At 58.9% G+C, this 14,967-nt stretch overlaps 1 protein-coding gene across 2 annotated transcripts in view; it reads left to right on the top strand.

The window, feature by feature from the left end:
• The window catches only part of TAFA5 (TAFA chemokine like family member 5), a 260,582-nt gene extending 247,311 nt beyond the window's left edge, over nucleotides 1-13,271 (top strand). For both annotated transcript variants that reach the window (XM_058568125.1, XM_058568126.1), the window contains exon 4: nucleotides 11,289-13,271. In XM_058568125.1, coding sequence (XP_058424108.1) covers nucleotides 11,289-11,297 — 9 coding nt within the window. In that variant the 3' untranslated portion in view covers nucleotides 11,298-13,271. The remainder of the gene's footprint in view (nucleotides 1-11,288) is intronic.
• The last annotated feature ends 1,696 nt before the right edge of the window (nucleotides 13,272-14,967 follow it).

Genomic DNA, 14,967 nt, shown 5'->3' with positions numbered 1-14,967 from the left:
CCACGCCCCCGGCTTCCTCGCAGGCCGGCGCTCCCCGCCTGGCCCCCGAGGCCACTCCAGGCCGATTAGCAGCCTGACGCGTGCTGGAGCCCCCACTCCTCATGAGGCGGGGGCAGGGACCTCCCTTCTGTCAGGACCCACCCCAGGGGTGGCTGGAGCCCGGGAAGCTGTGTGTCCCGGGCTGGAAGGACAGAGGGATGGAGAGTGGACCCAATGAGCAGATGTGACCAGAGACACATCATATGTGTTTTGCCCACACCTCTCCTGGCCATACGCCCCTGTGCTGCTCAGACATTGGAACAGAGAGGGCCACAGGATGGGGGGCTTCCCTGAGAATCCTAGCTTGCGGGGTTACCAGGCGGAGCAAGCCTTTGGCCACGTCATAATGATGATTTCAAATACAGCACTGCACGGCAGCCCCTGCAGCCGCTCTTGTGACTTTGGTTTGGGGAGACAGTGGGCTTCAGAGTTCCTTGTGCGTGAACTGCCTGTAATGTCAGGGATGGTCCCAAAAAAGAGATCACGCAGACGGCTGGATGTGGTTGGGATGATGCAAAGCCTTTCCAGAAGCTTCTTCCCTTGTTATGTTTTTTTTTTTTCCATGGTAACAGCTTTCATTGTCCCAAGTCTGGCAGTTTCCACGTCTCTGCTGTTTGTTAGGCCCTTTTGTTCTGGGCTTTCGATCCAGAACGGTGTGCTCCTCCGTACAGAAACTCATCCTGACCTAATGTCAGAGGGAAACTTTTAATGAGGAAGAGAAAACATCGCTCGCTGGGCTCACAGGGGCTGGAAGGTTTGTTTTGCTTTTCAAACGATGCTTTATAGCATCAAGTACCGAGAACAAGCTGGTCATCAGCACGGAGCACACGGGTTTGCCTAGGTTGGGGAATGACCCCTGGACAGCAGCCCTGGGCGTGTCCCCCTCTGCGCCCTCTCACTTAAGCTAAACTCAGCATCGCGCACCCAGCACTCTCCACACTCAGACTGGAAGGCTGTGTTGGCTGAGCCACCAGTGACCCCTGGTGACATGGGCAGTGCTGACCACGATCCTGTCGGTTGGTTGTGTGCACAACTTGTGGGATGAGGTGACCCTGGGCCAGCTCTGACCAGCTCGGACACTGGATCCAGGAGTAACGGCCTCAGTCCCCGGAGGACGCAGCCCCATCACCTTGGAGTTTCCGACAGCCAAGCACGGAGCTCAAGCCTGCTTGGTGTGGCTGCTGTTCCAGGCCCCGGGGACACAGCAAGGGGTCACACCCAGGCTGCAACCCCAGGATGCTCCTGATCTCAGCAGGCTGGGAGAACACACTGGCCTGGCCAGAGGGCTGCAGGATGGCCTGGGTACGGCTTCCAGAAAGCCCTGTAGAGAAGAGAAGAGAGGAGAAGAGAGCTCCCCAGTGACAAAGGCAAGAGCGTTGGGCACGTCTGTCACCTGGGACAAGCCGCTTTGCCCCCGTGGGCCTCCATCCCTGTTGGCATAGTGTGTTCTAAAACCACGTGGTCAAATGGGGTCACAGTGATGTCATGCCAGGCAGTGGTCGGCAGGCTCGGGGTTCAGACAGGGGTGCTGCCCAGTTACGGTGAGCAGCCCCATGGTGCTGGACAGGGAGAAGACCCCCAGCCCTGAGGGAACCCATGGGGATTTAGGGGCACCCTTGGTGCAGAGAAAGGTCTGACACACAAGAAAGCTGTAAGCAGAGTGAGCAGGTGCCTGGGGCCAGGACCAGCGTGGGCTCAGGACCCTCAAAGGAGCTGGGGCCCAGGATGGGCTTCTCGACCAAGCTCAGCTCACGGGCAGAGTCTCAGGGTGCTAGTGGGACTCGCCTGGGGCAGGTGGTGTCGGGGAGAGTCCTCCAGGGGCTCGGGGGGCAGAGAAACCACCGACACCCAAGCCTTCACCAGGGAGGTGGAGGAAGTGGCTGGAAGGACGCCTCCTGCTGACCCAGGGGCCGTGTCCTGGGCCCTGAGGGGAACAGATGAGGAGGGGACCCCGGGTGGACATCCTCTTAGAGGGATACTGGGGGGGACTCGAGGCTCAGCCGAGCTTCAGGACAGATGGCCATCACGGTCCTGCCAAGCCCAGAGGTCCTGGGTCGCTGGCTCAGGTGGTCCCTGAGCAGGGGGAGCCCCAAGAGTGAGGTGCCGGCTCGGGTCTGACTCACCTCCCATCTGTCATCACTGGAGCTCAGCCGTGCAGTCCCCAGCTGGGGGCAGGCCGTGAGGTTCCAAGATGGGCCTCCGCCATGAGATTCCTGAACTGGAAACGCTTCCGCTTTCTCCGGAGCCAGAAGGGGTCTGCTGGCTTCTTCCCAAGCCGCACGGCCCCTCCTCTGGGCCCCACTAGATCCCGTAGCTGCTGTTCTCACTGCCTCACTGGGCTGCAAACTCAACTTCCAGGCCTCACTTCCCATCACAAGGCCTGGGGACAAGCTGGCAGCCACCACCTGACTGTTGGAGGGTCAGGACTCTTGTCCCGTCTGAGCGCAGCCTCTGTGGACGTCAGGCTGCCCGTCCATTCCCGGGGGTCAGGCGGAAGCTGGGAGGCTGAGCCCCAAGGCTGACATCAAGGCCTCAGAGACAGTCTGGACCAGGCCTGGCTGGGTCCCCTGCAGCCCTCCCTCCCCGGGCGACTCTGGGTCCCCTGCACTCCCTCACTCAGCCTGAGCCTTGAGGGCTGAGGAAGGAGAAGGACCAGACTCAGAAGGGAGGGAGCTGGACCGGTCTCTGCATCTGTGCACACGCGCTGGGCTCAGGGTTTCTCTCTCCAGTCTGGGTCGGCCCTTTGGTGGGGGGCCTGGCCCGAGCAGATGGACGCCTGGTGACACTCCAGCCCCGTGCTTGGTGTTCGTCTGCCCAGGGGCAGGACACACATGGCCGAGGTGTGTGGAGAAAAATGGGGAGCACCAGCAGCAGCTGAGGATAGGGGGTCCTGCTGGGACACAGTGGAAACCAGCACTGGGCCTGCCTGGTGAGAAACCAGTTGATGCTGGTTGGTCCACTGAAGTCAGGGGACGGAGGAGAGGCTTTAGGTTACAAACTTGAGAGCAGGACCAAACAGCCTGTGACACATGGGGTTGCAGAAGCTTAGAGCCTGGAGAGCAGGTCTGGGCCACTCCCAAGTCGTCCCTCCCACCCTTGGGCTGCCCTCCTGCACCCACGGCCAACAGTGTAAATTAACCATGGCAGCCTTTGCACTGAGCCTGTAAAGGGCCTCAGAATCCTTCTTACCACCATGGCCACACCAGCCAGGAGAGGTGGAAACCTCTTTACTATTCGGAGTCCTCATCCAGTTACCACGTGTGCAGAGGACACGAGGCTGAGGTTTAGAGGAGACAGGGCTTCACGGGTGCGTGACCTGGGCGACTGCACAGGCCCCACATTCCAGAGGCTCCACTTGGTTTAAGTCTCCACTGTGGTGGTTCTGAAATGATTCCTGCATTTTCATTTCACACCAAGCCCCATAGTTTATGTATCCGCCTCAGGTAGACCCTTTGGAGATGCTGAGCCTGAGAGATGCCGGGCAGTGGCCAGAAGCGGCATCATCCTGGGGGTCTTGGGAGGCTCTGAGATGCCTCAAGGGGCCTGCACACGGAGGTGGGTGAAGGTTGCATCCCTCTGCGTCCAACTTGCGTGGAAAAAGCAAGAGGTTCCCTGAAAGAGCCCTCTGTCTCAGGGTGTTTATGCAAAGCCTGGAGAGTGAAGCCTCGCTGGGCAAGTCAGATGCAGCCTCGCCCTCTGGGAGGGCGCTGGCACTCGCTGTCCCCCACTGTCGCCAGGATCTTTGCAATGAAGACGCCCTCATGGGACACTTTCTCCAGGAGACTTCTGGAACGCCCTCCTTCAGCATCCTCCACGCACAGACAGACCTTTGGGACAATCTCCTGTGGTCCCCAGGCCCTGCTGGTCCAGGGAAGTGGCGTGTGCCCAGGCAACGCTGGCGGGATGCATCGCAGTGCAGACTCGTGGGCCTGTCACGGCGTATGTGCCAGAGACGGGCCTGCCCCTCTGCTTGGGGCGTGATTCAGTTTCACTACAGGTTTTCTGAATCCCTGGATTATTCAGGGCCCGATTGGTAATTGAAATATCTCTGGGGTTGGGGAAGCGCCCAAGGCCTGACAGAGCGTTATCTGAAATCCATGGTTAACGGGCAAGTGGCAGAGACTTCCAGGAGAAAGCAGTTCCCAGCTCACAGCTGGTGTGTCGTCATGTCATCCCCAAGTGCTAGACATGGGGACCGGCCGGCCATGCGGAGGCAGCCCAGGTGCAGCAGGATTCGCTGTGAGGGCCTGGTTACCCAGACCACTGCCCTCCCTCTGGATCCCAGTCAGATCCCACACTGCCCAGAAGTGTGATCCACTCAGACACACACTCTGATCCTGTCACCCCTTCTGGCCAGGTGTCCACCTGCCATTGTCCTGGTTGTCCTGACCCTGGGACCCACCGAATCCAGCAGCTGCTCTGCCCCTGTGACCCCAGGGCCCAGGAGCTGCGTGAACGCCCCACTCCCATCTGTGCCTGAGACTACGGCTCAAACATCGGGGGAGAACAAGTACGTGAAGCCCCTGGAATTGTTGGCCGCTGTCACCAACCGCCTGCCAGATCCCAACGTGGACTGTCAACCTCTTCTCGTCCTAGAGACAAGGGTACCCGATTCCTATTTTATCATCCAGGGTGGGTGACCAAGTGACGCCCCAAGGTCCTACAGCAGCTTGGATGGAGTCTGGTGCCCCCTAGCTTGCTCGTTCACAGGAAGGAGCTGACCCCATGCAGTTGGGTGACCATGATGTCAAGGCCAGGGCAGTGCGCCTGTGCACATGAGGCATGGAAGGAGGCATTGGAACAAAACATGTACACAGGCCTCCCTTCACCATGGGGAAGCCCCAGCGCCCAGCTGTCATCCTCAAGGCCAACAGGACCGTCCAGCTTTGGAAGCACCCACACAGTGGCCCTGCCCAGCGACATGCCCAATTTACAGACAGGGAGACCAAGGCTCAGGTCCTGTCTTTGCAGTGCTGGGTTGGATTTGGAGCTGAGGCCATTGTGCTCCCAAACCAGTCCCACCCTGCTAAGCCTGCCTGGCACACTCCGGCCGGCCACTGTGAGGGGTCCTGAGTGCTGGCTGACCACACTGCCTCCGTGCAGAGGGAAGCCTGGGAAATCCCTGCAGGACACGCCTTCCATCCCCACCTTGCCCTCTGTCTCCCTCCCAGAGCCCAAACCCTTTCCTAGGGCAGAGAAGTTTCTGGAAGGTTCTAGAAGAACTGCCAGGTGCAGCAGATGCAGCCTCTCCGGCTGTAAGGAATTCTGAAACAACAACAACACAACTACTGGGGCAGCGTTTTCTCTCTCAGTTATGCCAAGTGAGCTCCCTTGGCCACACGCTGCCCACTTGGGATCAAAAGAGATGGAAAACGAGTCCAGCTGGGCGTGGAAAGTCCAGCACGCAGATGGCCAGCGGTTTTGTTTCGTTGAGCCTGGGCGCTGGTTTCCACTGATGGGAAGGGGAGTGGTCGCCTAGACCCCAGGCCTGCAGCCGCCTATAACAGCTGAGGATGGCAGACGCACCAGTGACATCTCGGCCGTCTTACGGCCCCAAGAGCAGAGAGAGTCAGGGCTTGTGTTTCAGAGATGAGCAAACAGATCCGAGAGGCGAAGTGACATGATTCAGGTGACACTCCCAGGGGAAGGGGGGACAGAGCTCATGCCACAGCCAGGCTGCCCTCTGAACCCCACTCCGCTGCCCTTCTGCCACCACGAGGTCTCCCGGTGCCCTCCCTTGGGGCCCACCCCCGTGCGCATATCCCTGTGCTGTGCAAGGCTCATGGTGCACCCTCCTGTGGCTCTGCTCTGACCGCGGGGGCCGCCGAGGGGCCATTTTTTGAAATCCAAGGACTAAATACACTGGTCACGATGTTCGGCCACTAGCCGAGGACCTGGCTGATGTGGGGGCTCAGGCAGCAGCGTGGGGAGGTTGATGAAGCCGCATCAGTTGGACTGCACTGAGCTCCTGGAGGACATGGGCGCTGGACACAGGGTCATCAAGCACCCTGTGTGACCCTGTGGCCACACTTCTGCCCCGGGGGCTGTCCCCCTCTGGGGTTGTGGTGACAGCGGTGGAGGTCACGGACCAAGCAAGAGATGAATTACAACAGGGACTCCTGGCACACGAGTCTCAACCCAGTGTCCCGGAGAGTGACCATCCCTCTGGGCGTGTTGGACACAAGAGCTTCCAGTGTCCCTGGGAAGAGCGGTTCCTCCTCCAGTTCCAATGAACAGTCTGGGTGTTTCTGAGGAGCTGCTGGTGCAGGGCGATTTGGATGGTCCCCATGGAGGTGGCCACGGCCCCCGCCAGGTGGGTCACATGGGAAGCAGCACCTGATAAGGGAGTCGAGGGCTGCGGAGATCTAATCCACAAAACACACGGTTCAGGTGCGAGGCCTTCTGGGTGGGCCCAAGGTGTGCTGGGGGCCCAGGCCTGTGTCAGGGCACCTCACCCCTCCCTGCGTGGGGCTGGGGTCCGTCCCACCCCTAGGGTCCCCAGGGTCCTGGACAGGAGATGGAATCGATAATTCCTGCTCTGGTGCCAGTACATTCCAGGTGAATCCAGACCTGAATGTTAGAAATGTTAAAAATCTACAACTATAAGAAATTACAACAATGTGCATAGTGATGTGCATTGCTTTAAGCCATGGTGGAAATCCATGTGAGAAATTAGCATTGCTTCCTCCATAAGAGTGACAACTTGAGTGTATCCGGTATAATATAAGTAAAGGCAGAAGAGGGAGAAGCTGGAAGATAAACCTGCAGTAAACGTGCTGAGGGCGACTCTCCTCGACGCACCTGTACGTGCAGGTGCACGTGTAATTATGCACGCACGTTCTCGCTCAGGTGGGAGAAAAACAGACTCAACCAGATACACCGACACAGATGGGAACCACTTACGAACAGCCAGAACACATACCTGGAAAATTATTCTAGTTCGCTAGTCATCAAGGAGTGAAGATAGAGCCACAACAAAAGACTGCGTTTTTTTCTCTCCAATGAACGAAGTTTTGAGATCTCTACGGTCCGTGCCGGCCACTAACAGGACAGCGCCCTGCCGGGGTGCGAGAGGGGATTAGACAGCGGTAGGTCCGTGCAAGTCTGTCCGTGGAGCGCCGGGCGTCCCACATGAACACGTCTGTGGTCCAGGAGTTTCTGATAACCACAGAGAACTCTGCTGGTGTGCTCCTACCAACAGTTCATCAGAACTCTACCCTTGTTGATACGGCTGCATTGTTAAAAGATGGGAAGGAGATATATTGATACTTTCAAAATGTTTACCTTTGGGTAAGGAAATGTGGGTGGATTTTTGTCATCTTTTATTTTATACTCCTAAATTTCCCCTTTTATCTACAAATAAGAATCTATACAACTTTATAGGTAGAAGAGAGTAGAATCAGTGCTTTCTGTCTAGGTTAGTCCTTCAGGGGCCGATGAGTGACTGTGCTGCAGGGTCTTCATCACCGATATGGCTGGACGGGTCGGGGAGGGGACAACTCCCACATGGTGTGGGCAGCAGGGGGTGGACCCGGGGCAAGTGGCCTAGGGGGTCCAGGAGCAGTGAGGGCCTCTGCTCCCAGCTTTCTGGGTTGAGCATGGAGTACATAGTGGGGCCAAGCTCGGGAAGGCTGGAGGTGGAGGGTGCAGACTATTAGCATCAGAGTCCACGGGCGGAGATGAGGCAGCTGGTCAGGTATGAAGAAAGAAGAGTGCAGACAGGCCCCTGAAGAGGGTTGATGGCGGCCCCAAAAGACACGTCCACCTGGAACCTGTGACTGTGCACTTATTTGGAAACAGGGTCTTCGCAGATGTAATTAAGTTAAGGATCTGGAGATGAGATCATCCCGGGCCTGGCTGGGCCCTAAATCCAGTGACGAAGGAGGGGAGAGAGATTTGAGGCAGAGAGAAGGCTATGGGACAACAGAGGCGGAGACGGGCGATGCAGCCAGAAGCCAAGGAGCACCAAGGATGGCCTGCGGTTCCAGAAGCTGGGGAGAGGCACGGAGCAGATTCTCCAGAAGGAACCAACTCTGCCGACACCTTAGCCTCATTCTTCTGGGCTCGAGACTGTGGGAGGATGAACTAATGTTGTTTTCAGCCCCCAAACCTATGGTCCTTTGTGACGGCCGCCCCAGGGAACTAACGTGGAGTGGTCGGGTAGAAGGTGTCTCACCTCCTTACTATCGGACCCGATGGACACGTGTGTGTGGGTGTGGCATGGCCGTGAGAGCCTGAGGAGCCCCGAGTCATGTTGTCCCTGCAGAGTCCCGCTTGGTGACTGGCCACACTCACTCAGGAGCAAGGACACAGGGTGCCGGGTGGAAAGCAATGCCCGAGAGGCTGTGACCCGATCACACAGGAGGTGGATGAGCTCAGGGCGGGCTTCTGAGAGGAGGCAGCCACAGCCTGACCGAGAGAGGCAGGGGCTTTGGAGGGAGGAAAGGGAGTTGCAGAGCAGTGAGTTGCCTGCCTGGGGCAGAGGCCCCCTCTGTAAGGGGAGGCTGAGTGCAGGGGGGTCCTGGAAGCTGGGAAGGGACCTGGATCAGACACAGGAGGAGTCAGGAGCCCAGGCAGCTCCTAAGCGGGGGAGGCGCAGTGTCAGCACGGAGGGTGGAGGCATGCAAGGCGGCTGGGAGTGGGGAGCGATCTGCAGCGTGCATCGTGGGGGAACGTGTTATTTTAGGACCTGCCTCATTGTTCCTTTCCAGAAAGTGCAGAGACACAGTTGCTAAAGAACCTGATGGAGGAGCGGCACCCGGAACAGTCTCAGGGAACAGAGTGAATCTTGATAATTAAAACGATACATTTTTCTTGCAAGCAGATGCCGCCGAATAACAAATGTAGGTGGTTTAATCTTTGGATTTCTACAGGTTTCAGACACCCCCCTGCCATCTTGTCTATTCGTGTCCTCAAGGAACCACCTTCGGCAAGATTCCCCACAGGCCGGCCCTGCAGGCTCTGCATGGGGCTCCCAGAATCCCTGCTGCCCAGGGTCAGGGTGAGGTTTGGCTGATGAACTGCCCAGGGCAGTCGGTGACCTTCCTCATCGTCCCTGTCACACCCTCCTCCACTGCCCAAGACTGCAGTGGCGGGACACAGAGGTGCCGTCCTGGATGAGGCTGCACTGGCCCCTGTCCCTGCTTCCTAGGACCTGGCAGGAGGCACAGGCCTGCCAAGAGGGTGGGCATCCGCCAGCCTGGAGCCTCAATGCAGTCCGTCCAGTCTCACCTCGGGCACAGGGGACCAATGGACCCCAACCTGTCCCTGGGGCTGGGGCAGAGCTCCCCGGACCCTCCCTGGGCTCTGTGCCCACTGGGCACTCTGGAGCCACGTCCTCGGCTCCGGTCCTGGCTCTGCTCCACACTGCTGGGTGGCCCTGGGCCTATAGTGCCTAATTCCAGGTAATCCACCCCCACCAGCGTGGGGCACCCACCATGCGCTGGGCTCAGCAAGCAGCTCAGGATGAGATGGCACAGTCCAGCCGGGGCCTCAGGGAGACCCGAGGTTCTCAAACATTGCTCCTTGGAAGCCCGTGCCTGCCACCGCATCCCAGGGACCACCGGCTTCGAGGAGGGGAGGCCAAGCCACGTTCCCATCCAGCAGGGCAGCTCCTCTTCCTGGCTCCTGGCCTGGCATCTGGGAGCTGCAGGTGGAGAACGGGGTCCCTGCAGTGGAGTTAAGTGCACCTCGCTGGCCCCTCCCGTCGGGCCGTGCCAGAAGCTGGGGGTGAGAAGTGCAGCGCAGCCACCCCTGGAAGAGGCCTCGTGTGTCCTGGGGGTGGCTCGCTGGGTCCAACAGGGGTCCAAACTCTCCTGACCCGGGCACTAGAGGACTAGAGAGAGGAAGACCGGGGAAGGCGTGAACAATCCCGCACGGTGTGGGGCCCTCCAGACAGCTGGCTCCACGATGCCTGCTGGACCACGGGCAGGGGGACTCCAGGTTGTGCTATTGGGGTGGCTCCTCTGCAGAGGGGAGGTGAGGGTGAAAACTCGGGGGTCCAGGGAGAGGGTCCGGTGAGTGAGGATAGCAGTGCACAGCCTGGTGCGGCCAGGAATTGGGAGAAGGCTGAGCAGCCCCAGTGCAGGGTGCCGTCAGCGTGGAGACAGGGGCTTGGGATGCAGGCGGGATCTGATGGGAGTGTGGTGGGGGGAGCCGGAGGCAGTGGGGAGAGGGCTGGGGGCCTCAGGCAGCATGGGGTGATGGGGACCAACCAGGAGACGGGAGGAGCGGTTGCGGGAGAGACAGCAGGTAAGGGGGCTCAGCTGGGATTTCTGTGGCCCCCGGGCCCCCCACCAAGGACAGGCCCCCCCAGCCCATCTGGGGTCCCTCCCGGGCCATCACGCTATGCTGTGTCCCATCTCTGCCACATGTGTAGGGAGTCCCCCGTGATGCCCTCCTCTCCCCACACAGCTGGGCCCCTGCAGGGAGACTGCACAGGGTAGGGGAGCCCCTGAGCACCTGGCCTGGGACCCCCGGCATCCCTGCCTTGGACCGGGGCCACACCAGGGGACGAGAGAGCCAGCGGCCCAGCAGGGACATGGGCAGAGGCCACTGGACACAGGGTCCTTCAGGGTGAGGCTGTGGTGGTCTGTGGAAACCACATCCCAGCTTTTCTGTTTCCATCAGTTTAAAGGTGGTATTTGGACCATCATTTCACACTTCCAGGCTGTGAGCTGGAGCGCTCTGTCGCATTTCCTGGGATGCTGGATGGGGGTGCTGGGGGCCTCATCAATCAGGGACATGCATGCCACCCCAGCTGTGCGGCCTCCCAGAGGCTCCGCGGGTGTTGGACACACACACATCCATCACTTCTCACTGTGTGATTACACAGCACCTGCTGTATGCTAAGAAACATTAGGGAAACAAGAGGATGGGACCCAGACCCAGACCCCTGGCCAGCATGGGGGGACACACAGCTCACACCTGTGGCTGCCAGTGTTTGGGGCGTGTGCCCTCCCGTCCTGCCCAAGTGGGTTCCCACCCGGACACAGAGGGAGGGCAGGTGTTTCCAGGAGCCGCCCTCTGTGGCAGGCGTAGCTCTCCCTCCAGGGTTCAGGCCTGGAATCTAGTTTTATGTCCTGGAGAGGGTCTGCTGGCCGGAATCAGGGGAGGAACCAGAAGGAGCATCTATGAAAGGCACTGTCCCCTGAGGCCAGCCTTGTGGATGTTCCCTGGGTTCATCCCATTCCAGAGGAGGACCCTTCATGTCTGCGGAGACTGACTGCTCTCTTCTCTTTGCTCCTCAGGTCTCCTGACAAACGCAGCCCCAGAGGGGCCCCGGGAATGGCTTTGGCTCCCTGGAGAGCCCACACCTCGGCCACGGTCCTCAGTTGGCCACGGACGCCACCAATTCTCCGCCATCCGCCCGCCCTCCGTCTCTCTGCGGCCCGTCCAGGGCAGCCCGCCTCCTCAGCATCCTGAGCTGAGTCTGTCCGGCTGCACCGAGGAGTCCAGCCTCGAACACGGTGGGGGCTGCGCCGGGCGTCGGGGAGCCTGGCCGCTCCGCGGAGGAGGAGGACGGCACCCCGCCCAGGGGAGGACTGACTCTCGGGCGCAGAAGTGGCCTCTCCTTGTGCCCCAGACTGTCCGAATCGCTTTTATTTTCTTATTCTTTCAGTATACTCGATAGACCAAAGAGCAAATCTATTTTAACGCGGACTCGCCCTCACCGTCAGAGTCCCGGGTTCGAGTGGGGGGCACTGGGGCAGAGACATGCCGGTGGCCCCGGCAGGGCGGAGAGGGCGGCCCCGGCAGAGGCCTCCGCCCCACAAACACTGCGATGCCCTCTGAGGGGCCGAGCCAGCCGGAGGACCCCGAGGCAGCCCCGAGGGACGCGCGGCGATGTCCCCGCGCAGACCCCTCGAGCGCGCCTGCCGGACACGGACAGCCGCGCGCACCCCGCTCCTCTGTACTTAGGTGGACTCGATCGTACTAAAATCACTTTCTGTTTTAACCAGTTAGACATGCCTCTCTACAGCTCCATTTCGATAGTGGGATAATCCAGTATTCGCCAAGAGCATGTTGGGTCTCCCGTGACTGCTGTCTCATCCGATACACCATTTAGCTCCAGAAAGCAAATTAAAGGAAACGAAAGTAACACTTGTTTGAAAGAGATCATTAAATGTATTTTGCAAAGCCTAAAGTTATATATTTAACAGTTTTTATATGTTGTATATTTGTAGAAAATCCTATTTAACAATTAATGTGGCAGCCCTGGCCGTCCTGAGAGGTAGCGGAGTCCGGTGTCCTTGGAGGCTCTGGGTGGGCGCGGGGAACCGGGCCGGGTGCAGGACGCTGGGGGCAGTGAGCTGGCATCACGACGTGTCAGCCGGCGAGGGGAAGCCCGTTTCTTTTCGCTGGTTTGGGTTTGGTGGTCCCTCCCCTCGGCCTCTGTCTTGGTCCACACCGAGTGTACAGTACTTGGATCAGCCTCTTCTTTCCGGTGGGTTGCCCCGTTTTTCTTACCCCTCGCACACCCTTCGATCTTGAGGGCAGTTTGCAGCCGATGTCTTCTCCCTGGGCGGAAGTCCCACTCATTCTCGGTCTTCGGGGTGGGAAGGTTGAGACAATGGGGGGCAGGCACGGGAGCGCAGACCCCTCCCAGCAACTCAGCGTCACCGGCCCAGTGAATAAGGGACAGTTATGTTTTTCCTTCCTCTGGCCAGATTCCTTCATTTTCCTGAGGTTCCGCTGAAGTATACTACCTAAGAGTCCAATTAACAGGAGTATTATGCTAGTTCTGTGCTACTAAAAAAAAGAAAAAGTAAAAAAAATATATATATATATAGAAGCTGTTCCAGCAACCCATAGCCTAAAGATAGGAGAGAAAACCATTTATTTAAGACCCGTTCCAATGTCCGTGAGTATTTAATTTACCTTTCAGTCACCGCAAATTTAGAGGTATGTGGATCCTGGAGAAGGAGAAACGGCTAGGTTTTGGGTTTTCATCACGGAGGAGACGGGTCTGGACAGGGTGCTGTCCGACTGGGCCTGCCCTGGCTGCACGGCCTGATCTCACCCCGGGAGCCAGCGGGAGGCCCTGGGAGGGTCACCCCGCCCAGCACACTTCCGCCCTGCCCCGCCAGCGTCATCCCCACCACTGTCTCTCGCCTGTTTCTTTTGACAGCGAGTGTTGACACCTTCGAGGGCAGATACCGGGAGATTTAATATGTTACAGCATTTTTTTTCTTGTTTTACAGTATTTGATTTTGTGTTGATTCAGCTAAATTATGAAAATAAAGAAAAAATCCTTTGATAAGCATGGCTTTTGTTCGCTGGCCGTGGTGTCCTGGGAGAGGGGCTATAGCAGGCATGGCTGGCGGGGACAGCAGGTGGGAAGGAGCTTAGAGCACACGTGGTGACAGGGACATTCTTCCCTGGCGCTGGGCCCGCCGTGATGGTGCACAGTCCAAGAGCCCTCTAGGTTCTCCTGGACCACAAGGACGCTCCCTGAAGCCCAGCCCGGGAGAGTGGACAGCGCCTGGCCCGTAACTACTCAGGGCTGCCCATCACTCTCTATGAATACCCGCTCCCCAGCAGAGGCTGAGTCCTGGTCCCTCCTCTGGTCAATGTGGGGCCACTGGAGATGCAAAAAGCACCCGTCCTACTTCATTTCTCCCCTGGAGCCAAATGCTCCCCTGTTCGGCCAGTGGTAAGGCTGATGGCCACATGCGTTCGCCTCTGCCCAGGCCCTGTGAGCCAGGCCCCGCACATGGCCCAGGACAGAGGAGCAGACCCGCTCAGGGGCTCCCAAAGGAGACCACATCTGAAGGAGCCCCCTCTCCAGGGTAATCCACTCGGCTCTCCAGAGAGTGGCCTTTGGCATTCAGATCATTTCTGCCGCCCAGAGTCCACTGCCACAGACGGCACCCAGATGCAGGGAAGTGACGCCTGTCAGTTTCCAGCTGCTCTTTATAAAGCGTGACCCTGGGAGCTGTGGCCCAGTGGGTGGGCCGTCCAAAGTCCGTGCTTGATTTAAGGAGACTTCACTGGCTTTCGGAGCCTTTACAGTGGGTAGATGAGACCCCTGCTCTCTAGAACAGAGCCAGGCTTGTCCTGGGAGGGAGGGGAAGGGGCAGCACGCAGGCGCAGCAGCTGCCACAGGGACGCCCAGGTGGGCCCTTCCCCTCCCAGGTGGGGGCCCAGGTAGCCGTGCCATTCCGGGCCCTCCCTCGGGGCTCCCCTTGGGGAGCAGCTTTTGGGCTCTGCAGTCAGGGCACAAACAGGGCAGGGCAGTGGCCAGGACATGGGCCCACTCATTCCTCCTTCCTCTGTCCATACTGAGAAAGGACAAGCTGGAAGGGGTGGGAGGTGTTAGCGTGCAGGGAAGAAGAGCACCCCCAGAGGCTGTCTGCACAGTCTGCGTGGGCCCCAGCTTCACTATCCCAGGGTCTTCTGGGCATATCGGAGGGAAAAACACAAACCACGAAGCTAGAGACAAAGATAAAGAGCTTCATGACCACCAAGGCTGGTAGAAAGAATGATCGCCTCCACCCAGAGCCAGAGGTGTACCAGTCAGGATGGGTTGGGTCATGCTGTGTAACAAGCAGCCCCGCCTCTCAGAGGCTGACCTTCCTGTGAACATGATCTCACCTCGTGCCACAGACCAGTACACCTGGCTGGGACAAGGCTCCAGGAGGCTTCCCTCATCTCAGAGATCGGGGGAGACACTTGGAGAATCAAGGCTTCCACAGGGAAGTGGCACCTGTCTCCTCTGCTCCCACTCACTGATTCTGTCCTCTGCTGATTTGAGCTGTCTAGCCTTGGTTTTCTTACCCACGGAAGGGACAGGCCTCTCTGCTGCCCACTCCCAGGCTGGGGCAAGAGCACCTTGTAGGCGCGAACACTCGCAAGCAAGATGAGATGTGTGAGCTCCGCCTTACTGCTGGGGGGACGGCCCCGCATTGTCCTCACGGGGGAGCGCTC

Source organism: Diceros bicornis, chromosome 25 (genome assembly GCF_020826845.1).
Source record: "Diceros bicornis minor isolate mBicDic1 chromosome 25, mDicBic1.mat.cur, whole genome shotgun sequence".
Classification (NCBI taxonomy): domain Eukaryota; kingdom Metazoa; phylum Chordata; class Mammalia; order Perissodactyla; family Rhinocerotidae; genus Diceros; species Diceros bicornis.
The sequence above is the reverse complement of the archived record's forward strand: the minus strand, read 5'-3'. Positions and strand labels throughout refer to the sequence as shown.